The sequence below is a fragment of the Neopsephotus bourkii genome, unplaced genomic scaffold (assembly GCF_033783945.1).
Source record: "Neopsephotus bourkii isolate Nb327-2 ecotype Australia unplaced genomic scaffold, CSIRO-AGI_Nbou_v1 NB_107, whole genome shotgun sequence".
NCBI classification, from domain to species: Eukaryota; Metazoa; Chordata; class Aves; order Psittaciformes; family Psittacidae; genus Neopsephotus; species Neopsephotus bourkii.
The window spans coordinates 8411524-8435076 of NW_026900624.1; the positions used below are offsets into that span (position 1 = coordinate 8411524).

At 36.0% G+C, this 23553-nt stretch overlaps 1 protein-coding gene across 6 annotated transcripts in view; it reads right to left on the reverse strand.

Annotated features, from left to right (window-relative positions):
• Positions 1-613: 613 nt before the first annotated feature.
• Positions 614-23553, reverse strand: part of BMAL2 (basic helix-loop-helix ARNT like 2) — a 37982-nt gene continuing 15042 nt past the window's right edge. For 4 of the 6 annotated variants that reach the window (XM_061359688.1, XM_061359680.1, XM_061359670.1 and 1 more), the window contains 12 exons: positions 20872-20951; positions 20057-20149; positions 18073-18190; positions 17105-17248; positions 15229-15469; positions 14218-14324; positions 13476-13626; positions 12291-12346; positions 11433-11541; positions 5780-5867; positions 3960-4068; positions 614-2684 (listed from right to left, as the gene is read on the reverse strand). In XM_061359688.1, the coding sequence (XP_061215672.1) occupies positions 2548-2684; positions 3960-4068; positions 5780-5867; positions 11433-11541; positions 12291-12346; positions 13476-13626; positions 14218-14324; positions 15229-15469; positions 17105-17248; positions 18073-18190; positions 20057-20149; positions 20872-20951 (1433 nt within the window). In that variant the 3' untranslated portion in view covers positions 614-2547. The other 2 variants (XR_009726416.1, XM_061359693.1) reach the window with 2 other exon arrangements.

Sequence of the window (23553 nt, forward strand, 5' to 3'; positions counted from 1 at the left end):
GGTTTTTAGTACCCGGAAAATGGACATTGGTTTGGATTACTAAGTTATCCTGGCTAGGGAACATCATCTTGAGTTACTAAAATCTTCATTAGTTCAACCTCCCCATTTATATTTTCATGGAATAAGCCTGGGATCTGAAAGCATAGGTACTTCATATTTAACAGCAGTGCATCAAAGTAACATTTCATTGACCTGACTTAAATACATCTGCCAAAAACTTGCACCATGCCAAAAATGAAACCTGTCAATATCTTACTAGAATTGTATTGGTACACAAACAGCAGTAAGAACATACCATCTCAACTGCATTCAAAAAGGGTGTTACCTTCATCATTACTTACAAGTCACACTTTTTCTGTAAGACTGCTTTAAGCCACAACAATTCACAAATCATAAAGGGAGAATCTAATAAATTAATTGAGAGCCACAATATTGATTATTGCAAAATACTCCAAGTCACATTACTGGTTTTATTTTTCAGAGAAATCCAAGAAGAATCAAAAAATAGTGGTTTGACTCTAGACAGTTATATAAATCTTGTGAAAGAATGAGTATGCTCCTTCAATAACAACATCTGAGCAGTTTTCAAGAAGAAACTATGTCGAGGAAAGTCTGCATAATTTCAAGCTATTTATTTACTCATTTATCTGTGTTAGCTGCTGTATTTCTTGTTTTATTTAGAGTTTTTTTCTATAATTAAATAGAAAAAAGAAAATGCATTTTACAGTGGCAAAAATTGAAATTCTCCACTTTCATTTATACAAATAGAGTTCGACCAATTCTTTAAAAGCGCCGGTTTATTTTTCTCCTTTTTCTCCATGATGTAGCCCAAAATCCATTGTCTGTGAAGAAACAGCAAAGTTTATTCTAATAAAGCTAGCGAACAGATAATTTTTGGCCCCATGTCTGTAAAAAAAAACAAAAAACCAAAACCTCTGACTGCAGGAAATCACATGAAAAAAATCTATAGACTGAAAAATAAAAATCAACCCAACAATCCGTTCTAGAAAATCTGGACAAAATGTCACCAAAAAATTCATCATTTGCAAATAGGTTCATATCTATAAGATACAAAGGTGCTCGGCCAAAGCATAGGAAGAAGTTGGCGCATCACCAAATGATGTATTCCTTCAGGAAAGGGCTGTTGTCCAATAGTAGAAGCCTGACATCTAGCGGCTTCCACATCATTTGTTCACACACCTAGGCCGTCGTACAAATAGCCAAATAGGCTGCCTAACTTTAGTGTTAAAACAAATACCATAGTGCTTATGGTAGTACCTGTGGTTAAGTGTCTGTATTACATATGCATGTGTTGAGTATCTTCAAATGCTTTCCTTTCACTAACTGAATTTAAAAACCAAAACAAAGCAGAAAACCTGTGCTTTTATGAGCTATAATTGATGCAAAAAGTAATCTAAACCCTTAATACCAGAGATAAAAGATCCAGTTTATATATTAATGCTATATTGTTCTAATACAACCCATTAAGTGCTATGTTCTTGAGTAATTCTCTGTAACTGGGTTGCAATTCTTGCAAAAGCTGTCTCCCAAACGAAGGTCATCCTATATAGCATTTACTTACAGGCAGCACTATATTACACAAATACTTTTAAAGGTCACAGACTCAAGCAACAGAAAACCACCCTAATCTCTCCAAAAACATGGAGACTACAAAAGATACTATAGAACATGTTTGCACTAACAGACAGCGCTAGCCTCACGCTGGGACCAAGACAATCCAAACTTCTCTAAGTTAGTAAATAACCCGTGGTGAGACCAGAGTGCTATATTACAGTTATAGCATTACTTTTGTTAGGTTCTGTGCACTGCCCCTCTAATAACACATTACAAATAAAACAAAATAGTAATTAAAATTTTGTTGATCCTTTCTTATACCCTTGTTATGTACTGGAGAAATGACCATCTTTTTCTCAAAACATTATTGTTATGGTGCAAATCCTTGCTCCCAGAGCTGTATGCTTTATTTTTACTTTTGACTACAAAAATTGCACTTCTGAAAAGGACAAGGAATCACAAACTGCTTAATTTGAGTATTACAATACCTTATTTTACAAGTGTAGTGTGTGCAATTCATCATTTCAGTGAAATTTAATAGTTACAAATAAACTGTGTAAGTACAGTACGTTTCTACAGAAAGCAACATGGATAATCAATATTCTACCATTTGAAACAAAAACAATAAATAGAAGGTTTAAGTATTAAAACTAAGAAAAAGTATTCCTGTACACTGTACAGTACATTTTGGTTAAAGCTTCTTAGCAAAAATATAGTGTTTTAAGCATTCCAGTTACAGATGGTTCAATATTAAAATTTCAAGGTTTCTCCATCATGAAAAAAATATTGCATTTTTCCATAGGTGCATCAGAAGAAACTGACTCTCTCTGAACAAGGCTTCAGTCTTTAGAAATATACAGACAGTAGGTATGAATTCAAATAAGACATTACAAAATTATAATACAGTACTGAGGATGTATGGTTGTTGTGCATTACGGATTTTACATTCCTTCTTATTTTGAAAAAGCAAAACTAGAGAGCCCATTGTATATCACTGAGTTCTGCTGGATCCCCAAGTCCTCCATCAGCCTCCAAGTAGTTCATAAGAGCTGTCATAGCAGTGTCATCATTTTCACATATTGCATCAAAGTCCAGCTGAGAATTACCACCTATAAAATTATTAAAACATTAATGCAAGCAGTACAAAGCATGAAGAATATGGTAACTTTCAAAGCACATTTGCTTTTAAATAGCACCTTCCTTTGAAGCCAAGGCAAGCATATGTTAAAAAAAATAATCAAGTAATAGAAATAATGGCTATCCACAAACAGTTACAAGGACATAGATAACTTGATTTAAGACAATGACTGAAGTCTTTGGCTGCTCCCTTGGACTACCTCCAACTGCTAGCTAACAAAACTTGTATCCATGCAGTAAAGTTCATATCACTGAAGCAGAAAACTGCATTCTACTTTATGTCACTTCAATGGGAAACACAGTTGTGTACCTGAATTCTCATCTGATGTACTCTGCCAGATGAACTCCTGAACCTTAAGAGTTGCTATGTGTTAGCTCTAGAAATAAACACTATACCCTTGCCTTTAACAAAAGTAAGGTAAAATGCTTTGGCTCAAGTATCAATGAAAAACATTTCCTTGTCTATCTTAGATAACTGTTGTTGGTTTGGATTTCTTTTTCAAATACTTATTTGAGGATTAGCTTTTTTTCTTTTTCTCTTTGGATTTTTTTAATACAAAGAGCTCATAGGAAAACTGGAAGAAAGTTGTAGGTTATAAATAAGTAAAGCTCTAGTAATGGCAATGAAAGAGGGAGATGGAAAAGTTTCTAAGAGATGAAATAAAGCAGAAGCATAAACGTTACTTTTATAGCACTTTGCCTTTTATATTAAAAACAACACCATAGAATTCTCCTCTTACAATGCCAGGGAATTCTATATCCAGATAAACTGCTGCTTTAGTACACACTTGAACTAAGGGATAGGGAAAAATAAAACTCTTTCTAAAACATTTTGACTAGCCGTTTGTATGGACTATTCACAGCTTGCAGTTAAGACAGAGATGAAGTGCTTAAAGGACAAAAGTTTACAAGTTCACAAATTACATCCAGTTCCATTACATTGCACTGAAATTCTCTATTTTCTGGAGAGAGAACTAGCAAGTACCTAATTAAAACTGTGGCATGCAAGAATGCGATGGTAAATTTCTATTACACAATGTTATTTTTATCACAAAATTCAATCACTGATCAAACTTTGCTGCTTGCCTTCCAATGATAACATATCAGTTTTAAGAGTCCTCTTCAGTCAGACAAACGCCTTTACAATTTATACATGGTTGTAAAGTTGTGCACTCAAAAATTACACCATTATCAGAAATGTCTTCATGTGCAGCCCTCAAAACACCTACAAGAGCAACAAATCTTACCAAGGAGAGGTTCATTACTGGGATATGGACTAGCACCCTGGTTTTGTTCTGAAGTCTCTGTAACTTCTGACTCCGAAGGACATAACTGAATCAACTCTTTATTTGGCACCTGAAAAAAGTAGTAAAAAGGACAGAATTAAATCCTGAATTTAGTCACAATTATTACATTTCAGAAAGTTAAATCACTGTCAAAGTATTAATAACTAAATAGAGTAAATTAAGACTATGCAGATCTACTGCATTTAAGAATAATTTTTACATAGCACTGGACTTGGCTTAAGTAAAAGGTGCTACTTATACATCTGTGTAAGTAGACTTTACAGCGATGGCATCTTCTTTGAGGGTTCAATATTCAGCAACTAGATTCAGCACAACAAATTGTATTGGTATATACATTCCATGTCTAGTACCATAAACTACAAATTCCCAGTGACATCATGTCTGTCAATGTTGACACATTCTAGCTAAAAGATACATACACAACAAAAAAAAAAGACCCTCATACCTCCCATGTTCTATATGCATTAAAGCATATGAATTATAAACTTTTCTCTAATGTTTTGCGTTTTGTTACCATCATGATAAAAATCTTTGATCTTCAGAAAAATTAGGCTAACAACGATAGAGATGGAAGTCATTCTAACCCAAACATACCAGGAAAAAAACCCAACCTTTTTAAAAAGCTTTTGTTATTTGTTTCATGTAACTCAAGCATGCAGTTTAGCAGGAGAGGTTTCTTGGGCTGCCTGACTTGTGTATATTCTACAAGGAAATTAATACAGTTGAAATGCCTTACAAAAGCATTTTAGGAACAAATGGGATATCAAAGTATAAAATAAAGAAAAACCTTGAATGATTACAATGAAATTATCCTTATGATGGTATGCTGCAAGACTTAGAGAGTTCAGTATATATGAATTCAACCAACTCTTAGGGAGAAAAACCTGCAGTAAGGCATAGGAGAACTGGTCATAAAAAAGGAAGGAAGCCAAAACAATCCCTAGTCCAGAATGGAATTGTTAGGAAATGAAAATTGCAATGGGAAGACAGACTGTCTTTAAATGGAAAAAAAATTACATTCAAAGACATGCTGATGGAGAAGTAAATGTCTTTTCATACAGTGCACAACATACAACATACCATATACTTAAAATATCTAATTATTCCATAGGTATGGTCAGTATCTATGATAGTTATAGTTTGTGGTGTTACCAGCACTACTAGATTAGCAAAATAACACATTCTATCAATTTTTAGAAGACAAAGTTCTTACTCTTTTTTATTTTTAATTTTTTCAAAGTAAAAATTTGAAACATTCAAGAACTGAGAACCTACAACAAAGACTTCTTAAAAGGGTCTTCAAAAACACTAAAAGGACAAATTAGAGAAAACAAGAACTGATATTTTATTTATATTTAGGTTGTCAACAGGCAAAGACATTTCTACCCTCTGACAGTTTTTTAGCAGAAGTTTTAATGCAATTCCAAATCCAGAAATGTCCTCATCACATGAATTGCATTCATATTTAGCATATTAGTAGAGCTTCAGCAGAGATCCTAATAACTGAGTGGAGACTGCAGCGCTCTTAGCCTCAGGAATAGACCCCTTAAGACTAGAACTGACGCCCCTGTAAGTGAGGAAGGAACTTTTACTGCTGTCACATCTCTCAAAAGATGTTCACAGTTGCCAGGTAGTTGGGTAATACCTTACAAGGCCTTTCACAAAAATGTAAGTCATGGTAATTTCATTCCAACATAGGCTTTAAGCTATATGACATTAACTTTTTATTTTCAGATATTTACAGGCAGTGACATACTCACATTGCTGCAGTTTACAGTTAAAGCTGGAGAAGGTGACTTTCTCAAGAGATGTGATGGACTTAACTCCTCAGATGGTGAAGAATGTAACCTACAATTGTATATGTTTAGTTGATTTATCAAGTGACATTGATCATCAACAAAAATAGCCTATTGCTGAACCCGCTAGACCTCCCCAGTGATGAAGCACAAGCCAACTAATCTGAGACAATGTTGTCTTACATTCTCCTAAAGATTCCAAACCTCCTGCTCCAAGTTTTGATAACACAAAGAGATCAATAAAGGCCAATGGTCATAATTACACACACTTTTATTTCTTCTGTTGAATCACCAGCACTGACAGACCAAAGAGTAACAGGTTTCAGAATCATGCACACTGAGACAAATAGGTACATTTCAAATACATCTAGCATACAGACAACATAAGGAGGTTCTGCTAAATGATAGAGAGAAAACACATACTTCTAACGTTCCCTCTACTATTATTTTGTTATACCTGTCTTTCCATAGTTTCAAATTATTCCAAGTAAAAATACTTTTCTTTTAGCAGAATTCTTGAGATACTGCTCAACATCCCTCACCGAATGTGCCAGATACAAAACAAACAATGAAAGTGTTGTATCATGGCCCTTTGAAGAGCTTGCTCCCATAGAATCATAGAATAGTTAGGGCTGGAAAGGACCTTAAGATCATCAAGTTCCAACCCCCTGCCATGGGCAGGGACACCTCACACCAAACCATGTCACCCAAGGCTTTGCCCAACCTGGCCTTGAACACCACCAGGGATGGAGCATTCACAACCCCCCTGGGCAACACATTCCAGGGCCTCACCACCCTAACAGTAAAGAACTTCTTCCTTACATCCAATCTAAACTTCCCCTGTTTAAGTTTTAATCCATTACCCCTTGTCCTATCACTACAGTCCCTAATGAAGAGTCCCTCCCCAGCATCCTTATAGGCCCCCCTTCAGATACTGGAAGGCTGCTATGAAGTCTCCATGCAGTCTTCTCTTCTCCAGGCTGAACAGCTCCAAGTTTTTCAGCCTGTCTTTCTAGGGAGGAGCTCCAGTCCCCTGATCATGCTCATGTCCCTCCTCTGGACTTGTTCCAACAGTTCCATGTCCTTTTTATGTTGAGGACACCAGAACTGCACACAGTACTCCAGGTGAGGTCTCACAAGAGCAGAGTAGATGGGCAGGATCACCTCCTTCAATCTGCTGGTCATGCTCCTTTTGATGCAGCCCAGGATACAGTAGGCTTTCTGGGCTGCAAGCGCACACTGAAGCCGCCTCATATTCATTTTCTCATGGACCAACACCCTGAAGTCCTTCTCTGCAGGGCTGCTCTGACCCAGGTCTAGGACCTTGCACTTGGCATGGTTAAACTCCATGAGGTTGGCATCAGCCCACCTCACAAGCGTGTCGAGGTCCCTCTGGGTGGCATTCCTTCCCTCCAGTGTGTCAACCGAACCACACAGCTTGGTGTCATCGGCAAACTTGCTGAGGGCGCACTCAATCCCACTGTCCATGTCACCGACAAAGATGTTGAACAAGACCGGTCCCAACACCGATCCCTGAGGGACACCACTCATTACTGGTCTCCAGCCGGACACTGAACCATTGACCACAACTCTGCGTGCGGCCATCCAGACAGTTCTTTGTCTACCGAGTGGTCCACCTATCAAATTGAAGTCTCTCCAATTCAGAGGCAATGATGTCGTGTGGGACAGTGTCAAACGCTTTGCACAAATCCAGGTAGATGACATCAACTGCTCTACCCCTGTCCATCAGTTTTGTAGCCCCATCATAGAAGGCCACCAAATTGGTCAGGCAGGATTTCCCCTTAGTGAAGCCATGCTGGCTGTCACCAAGCACCTTGTTGTTTTTCATGTGCCTTAGCATGCCTGCCAGGAGAATCTGCTCCAAAATTTTGCCAGGCATGGAGGTGGGACTGACTTGTCCGTAATTCCCTGGGTCATCCATTTTCCCCTTCCTGAAAATGGGGGTTGTATTTCCCTTTTTCCAGTCATCAACTACCATCTACCCTTGCTCTTCCTAACTCCCAAAGGACAAGAGTATAGAAAAATTGGGGTACTCTGGATGCTTCTGTTTCTGTCATTTCATCAGATCTGAAATGTGCTAAGGCATTGGAGGAAAGATAGAAAATGGATGAATAAACAGTCTATCAAGAGCTGTTTGTGGTGAATATCTGATAGTTCCCTATATTTCAATTTCCCATGTGCCTTTTGATAAGCAGTACTGACATCTCTAAAAGCCAGGAAACTCCAGACTGAATAGACTGTTTTAACTGCATTGCTGTAACTGAACTGATCATTCATCAGATGCCAATTCAATTCAAATATGGCTGTAAACAGAGCCGTAGGCACAGTCCTGGATTTTTTAAGAAAACTTGATGGTGCCTGATGCACAGCTTGAGAACCATCTGTATCTTATTGGTATTAAAAATGCAGAGAGTAGATGCAGGTAATAAATGCACTCATCCTACTGGATTAGGTTTGTAGTCAGAAAGGTATTTGATGAAAAGCAGCTGCTGTTAGCCTCTGTTGATCACTCTTTTGTCCAATTCTGATTTCCTCAGTGTGCAAAATGATAACTTGATTTCATAGAAATGAGAAATGAAGAAATAGCATGAAGTTCTGCTCTTCAGCAGGAAAGAAACACAGCCTCGTTTTCAGCAACAACTCTGGAAAAGTGAACTACATCTGGGTGCAAGCAACTACATCCCGACATTTCCAGAAACAGTCAGTTCTTACAGACTGCTTGTGGTTTTAAAAACACAAATACCAGAATTTTCAAGGTGTAGCTTTGAAGATTTTTGCAGGAATACATTCATTCTTTCATCATTCAGCAAATTTAGTATTCATCTACTTCAACTTGTTTCCTTAAGCTGATGAGACACATATGCTCACATGGATAAGCATTTTCAGCAAAAGTCAGGTCATTTCAATCAAGAACATCACACTGAAGTGTCTGAAGCATCTAGAACAAGAGTCAAATTAAGCTCTTGGGTCATGTGTGGGATCTTAACAGTCAGAGATGAGAACTTCTGCCAACTTCTTGAGTCTTCAGAAAGATATTAATAGATTAATTTTATTATTAATAAGTGACTCTCCTTCTGTCTAGGTGGTACTGATGAGAGGACATTAACAATGGTATTTCCAAAATGTAATACCCCATCTTCGCTGCTGCTGTATCAATCCTTTTTTTGTTGCTAGTGTTTTTCTTCCCCCTTTCTGGAGAATTCCAGCAACCTTCCAACATGCCTTGTGGTAGACTTAATTTCTGTTGTTGTTAAGTAGCAATTTTTTTTCATCACAACTGAAATATTTATTCTTTTCTTCCTTGCATTGAAAATTAATGTTTCCCTGTTCAATCTGACTATTCTAGTAAAAGGATGTGGCTTCACAGTTGGAATGCATATGGATAATGGAAACAGAGTAAGAAACATCTACCACTGTCACTCATGACACTCTTCAGCTTTGACCACGGTTTTCACTGTTTCAGAAAATTAAATACTTTTTTTCTGATGAAGAGACAGCTGAAAAGATGATGGTAATCCTGGACTTCAGCATGGATTTATGAAGGGGAAATCACACTTAACCAACCTGACAAGCCTTCTACAAGGAGGTGACTAGCACAGTGGATGAGAGGATGGCATTGGATGTTGTTGATGTTGACTTCAGTAAAGCTTTTCACACTTTCCCTTAACAACCTCACAGGTGAGCTGATGCTTACTTCTGAAACAGTAGAAACTAAGTGATGGCATACTGATATACCTATAGACTGGAGAACAACAGGCAGTGCAGCCCTGTTGAAAGAGATTTGGGGCTTTTGGTTGATGGTAAGTTCAATGTTAGTCAAAAACATACCCTGACAGCCAAGTGGTATTCTGAGTTGCTTTAAGCTAACCAGTCAAAAGAAGGGATTGTCCCACTATATTCAGCATTGGTGTGGCCTCACCTGAAGTACTGTGTACCGATTTGGGCTCCACAGTATAAGGATATAAAAATATTAGAATGTGTCCAAAGGAGGGCAGCAAACGTGGCAAAAAGACTAGAGGGCATGACTTCTGAGGAACAGCTGAGGATACTGGGTTTGTTCAGCTCAGAGGAGAATAAGAGGCGACCCCATTGCTGTCTATGACTTCCTTATAATGGAGAGCAGAGAGGGAGGTGCTGATGTCTTTTCTCTGGTGTCCGGCAGTAGGACGTAGGGAATGGCTTAAAGGTGTATCAGGGAATATATTAAGATCATCTTCACTGAGAGGATGGTCAACCACTGGAACAACCAGAGAAGTGGTCATGACCCCACATCTGTCAATATTCAAGAACTGTTTGGACTTCACTCTTAAATATATGTTTTAACTTTAAACTGCCCCATGTAATGTCAAGAGTTGGACTTGATCCTCATTGGTCCTTTCCAACTCAGGATATTCTAGGATAGAGACCTATTTCTTATACCATTACCACTGTTGCAAAAACTGGTGTACTTCTTCCTGGAAGATATAAGTAGTATTACTACTCTTTCAGATCCAGTTGCAAAAGTGCAAGTGGAAAGAACTACATAGGACTTTGAAATGCACTGCTCTGAAGACAAAAAAAATACCTTGCCATTCCTTTACCTGGTACTGGAATTATAAGACCTAAAGTCTGAGGGACACCTTCATTACCCAAAACTAAGACTTACATAACTTCTCCTGTGCTGATGATAGTACCGTTATCCTAAATCTGCCCTTAACAAAAGTACTTAGATCTGATGAAGCCTTAATTGCTGAAAGAGTTGCAAGTGAAACAGACTTCTTCTGTGCATGTGTGTCCCAAAGTCATGAAATTAGGGGGCTCAGAGACTTCTTAAAAATTGTTTTTAGACAACAAATGATACAGTACCAACTGACATAGAGTAATATGGCAAGTCAGCCACCACAAAAAAAAATACTCTGGGTACACACCACAAAAAAATACTTAAGATATCTTCACATTAAAATTATGTTTCTTCCTTTCAAATTCCTTGCCTAAGCTGTGTACCTGCTAACATTAGTTAGTTTTTAAAAGGGCCAATCTTTAATTCCCAATTTGAATCTTGTATGGATTCCCCTTTGGAATGATGCAGTGGGGTTTTTTTTAATCTATGGCTGGGTATGGGAGGGAATTGTGCTATTACTTTTGCCTGCATTGAGGATAACCAGGCAAAGGACAATACAGCCTATGAAAGTGCTCCATTGGGTACTGTTGCAAGGAAAGTTCCCCTAGCAGAGCAGCCCTATCAGAAAAATACAAACATTACTCACAGTCAACTGATTTTCCATTCCCATATGATTTATCTACCCATGCCAACGTCATGTGAAGCAGCTGCATCACAGTTAACACTTCTGAAGTCACAATTAAATAATACTTTCACTAACAAAGGAATCTGCATGCCCAGAACAAAACTATTTATCGACATCAGTGATGTTTTCTGACATGTATGAGACTAACATTAGATTATAATCAATCAGTATCTCATACAGCCACTGCTCAACCTAAAAATATTTATACATATAATACAATAAAAATGAAACGAACAACCCTCACATACTGCCATATACCTCTTCTTTATCTTAACTTAAAAGCCTAATGCATGATGTTAAGCATTTATTACCTTTGCAATTCTAATATTTCATTTGCAATTTCGGTTCCTATACTTCCAGCACCAAGAACTGTTCCAGAGGACATTCCAGGTACACGTACTAAAGACTGTTTTACAGCATCTACAGTTAAAACAAAACACAACAAAATGAAAGCCTTAAATCTGCAGCAGTTTCATTACAGAGCAAGGACAATCATGCAAGGATCCATTATTTTCAGAAATTAAATTCTTTACAACACTGACTGATGGGAAAGGGAGTTGTCTCATTTGCAATATGAAGATAAGTTTATAGCGTATTTGTGAAAATTCCTGATCTCCACGAAATTAGCTTTAATCATTACCACCTCTTACAGGCAATGCAAAACACAGGAAACAAAAACCCCACTGAATTTTTCACAAACTGAAAGCAGTTATTAAAAGGAACAATTTCAAAAGCAAAAATAAAAAGCCTTATATAAAAAAGATAAAAACCTTATATAAAAAATACATAGAAATCAGAATCCATGCACAGCAGAAAAATATTAAAATATACATCAATATCAGCATCACCCTCTATTCTATAGGTAAACTCAGTACAATTGCATTTCTTCAGAAAACAAGGCAAGATATGAACAGAGGCTGTGACAGAGGTATAATATCCTATCCTATATTATAGGATATTGATATTATAGTAGCTACAGTAGAAGCTGCTAGAAGGAAAAGATATGATATAGGCTTTTCTGATCAGTGTTATGTGAATGATATGAATTATGATGCTGTAACTAGAAATTTTCACCAGAATTAGCTTTAAAAAGTTAGTATTTCCTTGTACACAACCTAGAATAAAAAAGATTCCATGCACCTATGATAACTGTAAGAAGCAACACTTGCCTTCTGCAGGCTGGGAACTGTAGAGGACCTCATCTTCAGCTGACTCATTATGACCTCTAAGATTTAAATAAATGAAATTATTTTAAAGACCCCAAATCAGCAAGTTTTTCACAGGGAAACCCCAGCATATTTATGTATGATTTCAACAAGAATTTTACACAGAGAAAAAACTAACATCCTCAAACTAGTAACATGTTCCTATGTTCAATACTCTGTACTGTTTCTGAAGCATTGAGTGAAATATTATTTTCACTTATTCTCCAAATAAAGAAAGGCCAATATAATTGTCTGTGTGCCATGACAAGAGAACAATAACACTATATTTACTACTAGGAGGCAGACAGCTAACCAGGAAAAATTGCTACAAGGACAGGCAGCCTCTGCCTACCTTCCTTCCTCCAGAGAGCTGCAGATGCCCAGAGGTCAAGGGCAGGCAAAACTGGCCTTTGGCTGTTGGATAGCATAGGCTACCTTAACTGCTCTTCTCTGTCTTCTTGAAGGAAAAGGACATGGCCAAAACAGACATGTTGACTTAAGACGTGAACCAGCTACAGAATGGGTAAAAGGCCCCTTTGACATCTCAAAAACCCAGTCATTGGCAAAGATCCCCAGGATCACTGGAACAATCAACCCAAATTATAGTTCATTTGCAAGTCTCAGAAAATGAAAAAGAATTAAAAAGAAGAATTAAATACAGACTTTAGTGTCTCACAGTCTCCTCCTTTGCAATCAACTTGGAGGTGATCTTTTTGTCCTGCCTTGCATTTCTACAGTCTATCAGCTGTGCTTCTCCACATTCTCACATGCAGTAGGTAGGTCAACTGACATGCAGTCTTGTAAAACTCAGAGGGAAAAGCAGAACTAACTTCACGTTTCCATTTATTCTTATGTACTTTTCTTAAAAGATCCTTCATTTCTGCCTTTAATGGAATTTTTCACCTCTTTTAATTTTTTTTTTTTCTTTCTACTGGGAAATAGCAGAGTCAGAGTCAAATCCATAACTTAAGCCTGAAATAAAAACAACTGGTGAAGGCAAAAAAATGTCCTTCAGGTTACTCAACCACTTTTTGTGCAGTGCTGACATTTTCTAGTCTTGTTCTGCTTCTTAAACAGGTTCCTTCCTGCTAATGCTAACTGTAATTAAGACAAAAAAGATAATATGGGGAGGTCATATGAATTACTTACAATACCACAGTGTTGTTTGATACAATGTATTCCAGTTCTTTGGTCCACGGATTCATGAAACTAAACCACTGACTCTTTAAAGTAACAAAAGTCCCATCTTTTGCTCTAAATTTGTAGGAATTTGTAAATATTTTTTCTTTATTCTGCAACACTAAATAAGAAAGGAAAGTTTTAATCACCATATTTATTCTTGGAAACATAAAGTTTAATAACAATAAAAATCTGTTTAATAGCATCATAAAACAAAAACAGTTTTGATGGCCAATAACACAAATTAAATGCCAGAACAACTGACAGGACAGGACCCTTACTAAACCCAAACTATAGTTTCAGCATTGTTATTAATCTGAAATTAAAGACCAAGAAGTATGCTTCTGCATACTGCTAGTAGGAAGCCTCCTGACTTCATGAACTTTCATAATCAGTGTCTTTATATAATTAGCACAGTTGCTTTTCAGGATTCTTTCCTCATTCTTTTAAAGAACTGAAGCAGAGGGTTGAAAGAAGCATTAACATTATTCCCTTGCAATTAAAGCACTGCACTAAGATCCAAGGCAACAGAAGTTTCTCTCTGCTTTTATTACAAGCTTTATGCAGGCGTGTCTTAACACAGATGTGGAAAAGGACAATGCTCAGACTGTTTAGCTTTCTTAATTCTCAGCTTCTGGTATTTGATTTGTAGTGTTTTCACACAGCAGCTAAACGTAGTTGTAAGTAGTCTGGGAAGACCAATTTTTTGTACCTTCTTTATGTTTTTCAGCTAGATGATTGTGATCATCTTGATGGCAGTACTCGTAACATGAAGTCCCTAGAAGCTCTTGTGGCAGATACCCTAAAATTGCTGTTGCACTGTTAGAAATAAAAACATGAACTACAGCGGATTCAAAGAACTGCAAAGCTGTATTCTTCAGTATCAGATAAAGCAGAAAATTAATATGTAAAGAAATAGATGCTTGTATTCATGTTTCGGAAAAAGATATAGCATTAGTATAGCTCTAAAACAACAGGAAATATTATTTGCTGGAAATTATCCATTTGCAAGGAATGACAATTTAAAGACAAAATAACAATGTTTAAATATGCAAACCACAAGTACACACAAAATACTTTTGATCATTAGGTCTTCCCATTAGACAATCACTGGTCACGTAGGAATCATTAAAAAACAAACAACCAATCAGTAGCTGAATTTTGCTCTGCCACTTTAAGGAATAGGTTTAAACTGTCACTTTTAGATAGCAGACAAAATGACTGAAAGCAATAAAAAGCTTCCAGTGACAATAATGACTCAGTCTCTACATCAAATAAAAGTCTGCTATAGGAAGTTCAGGAAATAGGAACTTCACTTTCGCTTCTAATGAAATAATTTGGTACCTCATTTAGATAGAATGTATTTGTTCCAAATAGTAAGATTTAAAGAAGTATAATTTTTGGTGAAGCATTTATTGCTTAAGTCATATACACCACTATAAAGCTCTAACTTGAGATTTTTTCTTTATGAATGAGTAAGTACATGAGTGCATTTTATGACATTTTAATCTTGCTACCTCACCTTTTCCTATAGGACAATACACTTTTATACATTACATTTTGTTTGACAAAAAAACCAAAGCGCAACTACGCATAGTTACAAAATGAATTGCACCTAAAAACCTATCCTGTCTGAGAAATCACAGTTCTGATTGAAAGGATGACAAAATTTAACTGGTGGTGCCATTGTCATTTTCTCTTCATTAAAGAACAAAACGCTTACCGCTGATCTACATAAACAAATTTTCCATCCATGGCAAACCGAGTAACAAATTCTGTTGCTTTGACTTTTATCTCTCCACTCTTCTGTGGAACAATATAAGGGTGTAACCTCCCAATTGCAACAAGACAGTTAAAGTTACTACTGTCCTTTTCCACATCAGTTTCCTCTTCTACTCCCACCTCATTAGGAGGCCAGTTCTTCATATACCCAGTGCAATGAATGGTACAGTATTTTCTGTGATCTAATGAAAAACAATGAAATAAGAAGCAGTCACACTTCAAAAAGTAAACTGAATTACCTTCTTTTATTCTGTTCACTGTAAGACCACAGCAACTATATTTGATGCTTACCTACAACTGTACAAAACGATAGATATTTTTACAGGGTACTTTTTAATTAATTTTGTACAACTTAATTTTGGCTTACCTGGAAAAACTGCTTCTAACCCTATGTAAATTTAGGAAGGTAAGTTACAGGTGTTGGCAGTTCAAACACAGTCTCACAGAAATAAAAGTAAATCATCAGTCTGGTAACCCACAGATCACTTTCTCTTTATATGGTTGTATATGTATTGTAAATGAAAATAAACTAGAGAGGCCCTCTGTAGTTTCCAAATCAATTCACCTTTTGTGAACATGATGACCTTAACATACTGCAATTGCTAAAAGAATCGGTCAAGAGAGCATCCCAAAACAGCCCAGCTTGTTTTCTATTTATCTCAGGCTTCTGAAATCCTCAGTTCTCTGGGAACACGAATATTTTATAAGTCTTAAATTACAGCTTACACTGTCATTCATCCCTATGGCTGGTAGACTCTCTGATGCCTATATAACATACAAACACCCCCATACACATCAAAACATAGAGATGACATTATGTGTCCTGAACTATCTTTCAAAAAATTGCCAAGGAATTCTTGATACCTCCATTCTGAACAAAGTATGTTTTACGCAGATTCAATTTCCTACCAACTATGCAAAATGAAAAAATGAATTATCTACTATGACTTTGTCACAATTTCTCAGACTGTTAAAGCGCCTTCTCTGAATACTGCTTTCCTGCAAAACATTTATAACAGTTAAATTCTTATCTCACACCAGGTTAGCTGGCACACCAAGGGAGATTGAATTCTATTTACTTACAGACCTATTTTAACATTTACTATTGTATAGCATATCTCAACAGTAACAGGTTACACTGGAAAAAAAAAAAAAGTAGGAGGATTTATTCAGGGTCAAACAATTTCAGCACACCTTTGCAAAAATCAATACTAAGGTATTAAACAGAAGCTGGAAATTCCATTTTAGAAAGATCGATTCACTGAAAACTTTACAAGAGTCAACTGCTGTACAGGCATACCAAAATATGAAGTAGATTAAAATTATTGCAAAAAATAATGGAATTACACTGATAAATTAACTTTTAATAGTAAAAGAAAAAAAATAATTTTTTTAAGTACACAACACAGAAAAGTAAATTTAAAAAAGTTGGTTTACTTGCTTTTTTCCTTCAAAACAGTAGATTTTGCAGGCCTTATTCACACAGATATCTTCAAGACACAGGTTATTTAGTTTTCTCCTTCTGATCTGCTCCAGTGCTTTAAAAAATTTCCCCGAGACTTCTAAAATTTAACTACAACAAACCATGCACTCTTAAACAGCCACTGTGACTCAGGTTCCTCCCTCCTTTTCCAGGAGTAAATAGGGAGGAGAAAGAATACAATTAAACTGTTTTTCAAAACATGTCTCTAGTATATATTTACACTCTTTACAGCTACTTTTAGTGATAACTGCAAGGGTCACACTACTGACTCAGAACTTAAACATACCAAATTTAAAGACAGAAAGCTCCCACCTTATCTACACTGTTTGAATACCTTTCTTATTTGAGTTGGGCAAGCATTCCTTTTCTTCTTTAACTGTGGTCCTGCTACATTTTATCCGACAGAAGAAGGAACGTCGAGCACCAGAATTCAGTCGAACTGGTCCAGCTTGAAAATCTGTGTGTACTTGTAAGCCAGCTTACAAAAGTTCAGTAAAATCGTTTAAAAAACCCAAACAAACAAAATCCAACAATAAAACTTCAGAATACAAGGCCTATTTTTCATTTCAGCTTCCAGTACATTTTCCTTACTGTTTGCCTAAATTTGTCCTTAAAATTAAAAATGAGAAAAGTTTAACTTAAATAGGGCACAGAAAATGTGACTATCACACAGATTCAAAAACTAGAAAGAATTATGACACTATTTTTAAAGCCTCTTGATATTTTGAATGGTATTTTAATAAATATGCTTTATAAACTTTCAAATTCTATTTGATACAAGGAAAAATTGCAAAGATGCTGATAAAAGTCAGCTATTAAATAGCTATTAGCTGCACAATACATAATGCTTTCCATATTAGAAATAACTGTAAACAAAATAAGATTTGGTTAAATTAGGATTGACACTTAGCATTTTCAGAGAAGACAGTGATTCTTGATATTGAAGTATTTTATCCCATGTTCGACTACATCAGGTCTTTTGTATTGACAAGACCTATCAAATACAAGAAAAAAAAGTAGTATGCCTGGTAGGAAGAGCATCAGACCACATCTTGCTAAATGCTTAACAATGAAGGTTTCAGTAATCCTTATTATCTAAAAAAATCTTTTCTGGGCTAGCTTTGAAATTGTAAATGCATTCTAAGCAGCAGATAAGCAGTCAAATATGTTTGGTTCATAGAAATTATACCTCAAGTTTGTACATCTATGTACATATAAACACATTAATATAGCTTGTATAATAACTAGATTTATTAACATGTCTTTAATAAAAAAATCTGAGCACTTTCAAATATGACTTACTTTTCCCATCTACGAGCTTCTCCCTCGGAGAGACATCTGAAGAAGAAAGCTGCTCCTTAACTTTTGCAACATCTTTTGGATGCAAGTAATCAAACAAACTTTGTCCAATTAAACTGGCCTATTTAAAACAAAACAAAAACCAAAACCACCACCCCCCAAAAAAAGAGATGTAAGAACCACATTGTTTTAGAACATGGCCTTACACATACTACTTTTCTCAGAAAAACTTTCTACACCATTATAAGTCAAACCCCCCATCAATATTTTGTTCCTCATTTAATTTGCCATTAATATTTTTAATATATCATTTTTATAAAAACAGGGTAGTAAAAGCATTTTTTTACTTCCCCTTTGAAAAACAGGAGATCTTAGCAGACATTAAAAAAGTTCTGTAAAGTCAAATGTTAAATCAAATGTTTTATTTACACACATAATATGATTTCTGTTAACCAGCAGTATGCTAGATTTGAATTGCAACTAACTTTGGATCCACACTACTTGCTATGTGATCACTGCATACATAAAAAGGGAAGTACTTTTCCAATAAGACAGAGTCAAAAATTAGTTCAATGAAAAGCACCTAAGAAAGCAGGATAAATGTACAGCCTCTTTCATTAGCCTAGTCCCCATCTAACCCAATTACAAAGGGAGAATGCTGAAAGGGGCAATGACCATAGACTAAAACTCACAAGTTTCACCTCAACATGAGGAAGAACTTCCTTATGCTGAGGGTGGCAGAGCACTGAACAGGCTGCCCAGGGGGTTGTGGAGTCTCCCTCTCTGGCAACGTTCAAAAACCTCCTGGACATGTTCCTGTGTAACCTGCTCTTGGTGGCCCTGCCTTGGCAGGGGGTTGGACTGGATGATCTCCAGAGGTCACTTCCAACCCTAATGATTCTGTACGCCACTGAAAGGGTAATAGCAGCCTTGTCAAATATACAGGGTGACATTCATTACCTACAATGACTCACAAATAAGTTAAGGAATTCATGCATTAATAAATCATATTCTCTGAACCTCTTTGGCTGGAACAGCAAAGATCTCATGGGTCTCGAAGTAGGCATGTCTGATGTTAGAAACTCAAAAAGGTATTTTGTAGTCCTTCAGTAAATTCAGTGCAGAAGTTTGATAAAAAATAAAAATGTATCTCCTTTATGCTTGTTCCCATGATTCATTTTACTTTAATTTTAAAAGATATAGCTTTGGTGGCTTGGATTTGATTTAAATAAAACATTTTTAAAAATCTATAAAACACATGTATTAGAGTCCAGATTGGTTACTCTTCTGCTTATGAAGAAAATAGAACATATCACAAAGGGTTTCAAAGTTATAGAACTAGTCAGATGGAAGCACCAACTATTCTAGCCTCTACTTTCAGAGAAGTCATAAATATATGAACAAGTTATTATGCCTTGATTATTTGTTGTTATTGTCCATGATGTTAAATGTCAACTACTGTAAGGTAATTATATTTTTCCTATTTCTCTTCTTTTACAGGCTAAGATAAATCATAAGATCTTGGTTTCCTCCAAGAGTATCTACATGGATAGTTACTGTGGATGAGGTGTTATGTAGTGCATCTGAGCATAAGGGCATTACCAAGGAAAGCTTTAACTTCCACTACTTCAATTTTCCTTGGCCTAAAAAAAAAAAAAACAAACCCAACCCAAATCACTTCACCATTTAAAAGAAAATCTCTTGGAGATATAAATGAGGGCATTTTCAAATTATCCCTTCCTTTCAAACTAGCAGTTTCCTTAAGGATGATCAATTGACATCTGGTGCTACTACTGAGGTCAAGAATATTGCAGTTGCAAGTATTTTGTTTCTGATATTCACTTACTCTGAAGGAGATTAAACCAAAGAAATTACAAGGAATTATATACATGGACTGTTTATAGCAATATATATTAAAATGTAAAAATTTAAATATTTCTAAGAAAATGCAAGGCAAAAGCAAACCAAGAAGCTTGGTTATAACCACCTGATCATAATTCAGTATTTTGCAAACTGATTCTGAGACAAACAGAATTTTTCCTCTGTTGCACCCAACCACGAATAGGAATCCATCTGCTGCCTGAAAATACAAGGATACCATATTTTAAAATATACATTTTAAAAATACAATGAATATTTATGACTAAAAGGAAACATATAGCTGATTTAATTAGCCAAATTATAAATCACACTAAAGAGCAACTAAGGTTACAAGGACCAAATCAGGCCTTCAGCTACAGACAGCTAAAGTTTCTTAAACACAGCCTTGGGAAAAGAGATGGCCAGCTGCAAAACAGATTAATTTAGGAGTCATCTTACAGATCTTGGCAAAGCCTGCTATTGCAGCAAAAGGAAAAAGAAAATAGTTGCAAATGAGAGAGTAAAGGGGTGTTGCTATAAGACAAAGTGCAAAACCAAAGATTTTCTTTAGGGTATTATTTCTGCATCTTTTCCAAGATGTAAAAATTTAAAATTAAGGAGAGCAAACAACTGAAACTATATTTATGTATAATTAAAAGCATTCTCTATACTTGTATACAGACTTCAATAGCAACATAAAAACCTGTATGTATTAAATATGCAGATTGCATACAAATTTATTATCCCTTCAGGGGTTGCTGTCTACCATGCTCACAAATCATCTTACGTACCACTTTATGAAAAAGCCTTAAGTTTATGAACTTAAGAAGTACAACAAAGCACTTGCCTGAATAAAAAGATGGGAAAACACTCTTTAGACCAAAAACTCAATGGCAAGCTTTAATAAGGACACGATTTACCTGAAAGATACCTTCCACTTACCCTAAGGATTAACTGTTGGAGCTCGTCATCCTTTAGAAATGAAGGTTTATACCGGACTTCTGTATAGGAGCTAGTGGAACCTGGTAAGTAGATTATTTGAAGATGTAATGTCAAAAATTACATTTTAAATTTACTTTAACAGAGTTATACTCGGTTTGTATTTTAGAATTTTTTTTTTGCAACCAAAACATCTTAATTAAAAAAATCCAAACTTCATAAACACACGCTAGTAATGAATACGGGTACACCATCAGTTTTTTCTTACCCTTCACTTGGCATAAACCAAGGTAACTTCTGTTCAGATATCTTTAATGCACTGCTAAAGAAAGAGTATTATGAGAACTGAATTTTCTATAAACATTTCATAGGCCTATTTCAGAATCCTTAACATTCTCTTAATCTGAATAATTCCAATGCTTTCAATTGACTTCTGGCATGCATATTGCTTCATTAGCACTATATATCCAACAATCCATAAAACACATTGTTGCAGTTAAATCAAGTGTCACTAAATGTAGTGAGACTGACTCACTACATTTACTGTTCTAGCACCAGCGGCAAAAATAACTCAAAAATAACTTTTAACCATTAAAAGCATTTCCACAACTTCTTCTATATATTTTTTGAGGTAAACAGCAGTTGAACTTTTCAGCAAATTTTAGCATTCACCATAATTTCACGTAGTATCCTGTACTTTCTTAAAGCATTTCTTTTGAAGATAAGTGTAACAACTGACCCAGATGGAGTCCAGTTTTCATGTGCTATTGTTAAAATACAAATGTTTTGAGCTGAAGATTTCTTGTAGATGATTGTTTATGCTGCAAGTGCAATTACTGCCCTGCTAATTTGTCACAACATTTCTTTACGCAAAATTCTCCTCCTGCTTGGGCCAATGGAACTCTAGAAAATCCTTCCAACCTAAATTATTCTATGATTCTGTTACTGTAAAGTTAGTAGAATAATTTGTCTCCTACACTCCTTTGACTTAAGCCTAATGGGGCTCTTATTAGATATGCTTATTCATAACCTTTTTATCTTTTTTTTGCAATGAAGACAGCCTTTGATCTTTGCTTGCAGTTGACCAAATTATTGTGCTGAAACAATGTTGCCAAAACCCTGAAATCTTGTGTGCTGCTGGTAGATTATGCAATATGCAACTTGTATGTGGATATTCCAGCACTAAACCATTAACCGAGATCAATAATTACTTTAAAGTTGCTAGCTGACTGAGATACAAATTTTTGATACCTTTTTTTCTTGGTACTCCGTTGTAGTTTAACCCTAGCTGACAACTAAGCCCCATTCAGTTGCTCACTCACTCCCCCCACCTCAGTGGAATGGGGAGGAGAATCAGAGAGAAATAAAATAAAAGGTAAAACTTGTGGGTAAAGATAAAAACAGTTTAATAACTGAAATAAAGTAAAATATAATAACAAGAGTAAGAAGAATAATAAAAGGAAATAGAAGAGAGAGAGAAATAAATCATAAGAGACAAGTGCTGCACAATACAATTGCTCACCACTCGCTGACCAATACCCAGCCCGATCCAAACAGCGATCAGTCCCTTCCAGGTAACTCCCCCGGGTTTACATACTGGGCATGACATGCTGTGGTATGGAATACCGCTTTAGCTAGTTTAGCTCAGGTGTCCTGTCTCTGCTTCCTCCCAATTTCTTGTGCCACTGAGGGGCATGAGAGCCTGAAAAGTCCTTGATCAGAGCAAGTGCTACTTAGCAACAACTAAAAACATCAGTGTGTTATCAGCATTGGTCTCAACCTACAGCCAAAACCACAGCACTGTACCAGCTCCTAGGAAGAAAATTATCCTAGCTGAAATCAGGACATAACTCTCTAATATTTCCTGGTGTTTAAGACTTCAATGGAATCAAAGTGTAATCAAAGTCATCAATATTCTATTCGAGTATTGTCTTGCAACATTCCTTTTGACTACTATTCTTGCAGGGAAAAAAAAAAAAAAGTTTGAAAGATGACTATACCCAAACAAGTTTTTCTTTAGTTTTACAGAACTGGTTTTGGCTTTATGAAGTTACGCTGTAGAAGACTTGAGTTCTCTGTGCTCTGTACTGGTGCAACTACTTCCATTAGTTTCTTTAGGTAACCATTCACACAGTTTCCCATCATCGAAGAGACTTTTTTCCTAATCTCACACTGGACAAACAACTCATCAGAAGCATTTGGTATTTTTTTAATGACTTGGCCTTCAACTTAAACCCTTCCCAAGATTCAGGTGTTTGGGGGGTTTCTTTTGTTTGTTGGTAGGCTTTTTCTTGTCAATGGTTTATAACAGGATATTCTAAACTTTGAAGTCAACAGGTAAACATGAAATTCCAATATAGAGACAAAGGGTTGATGCAATCACAAACGTGGGAATAACAGAAGAGTATGCAAACTATTTGCTTCTGTATTAGCAGGATAGCTGTTGGCATCCGTGCAACACCACAGGTATTCCTGTTGAAGAAGGCACAATGCAAGGTGGAGACATCACAAAACACACATTTATTTTGGGGGCTGAAAAATAATAAAACACAGACTTGCTTAATCATTGTAATTCTTAAAAAGAATCAAGGAGTAATTTGACTGCAAGTCATACCCCTACAGACAAAAGATATCAGACACCAAAGGGTGACTTTTTTCATGCTGTACTAAGCAAAATGAAGAAAT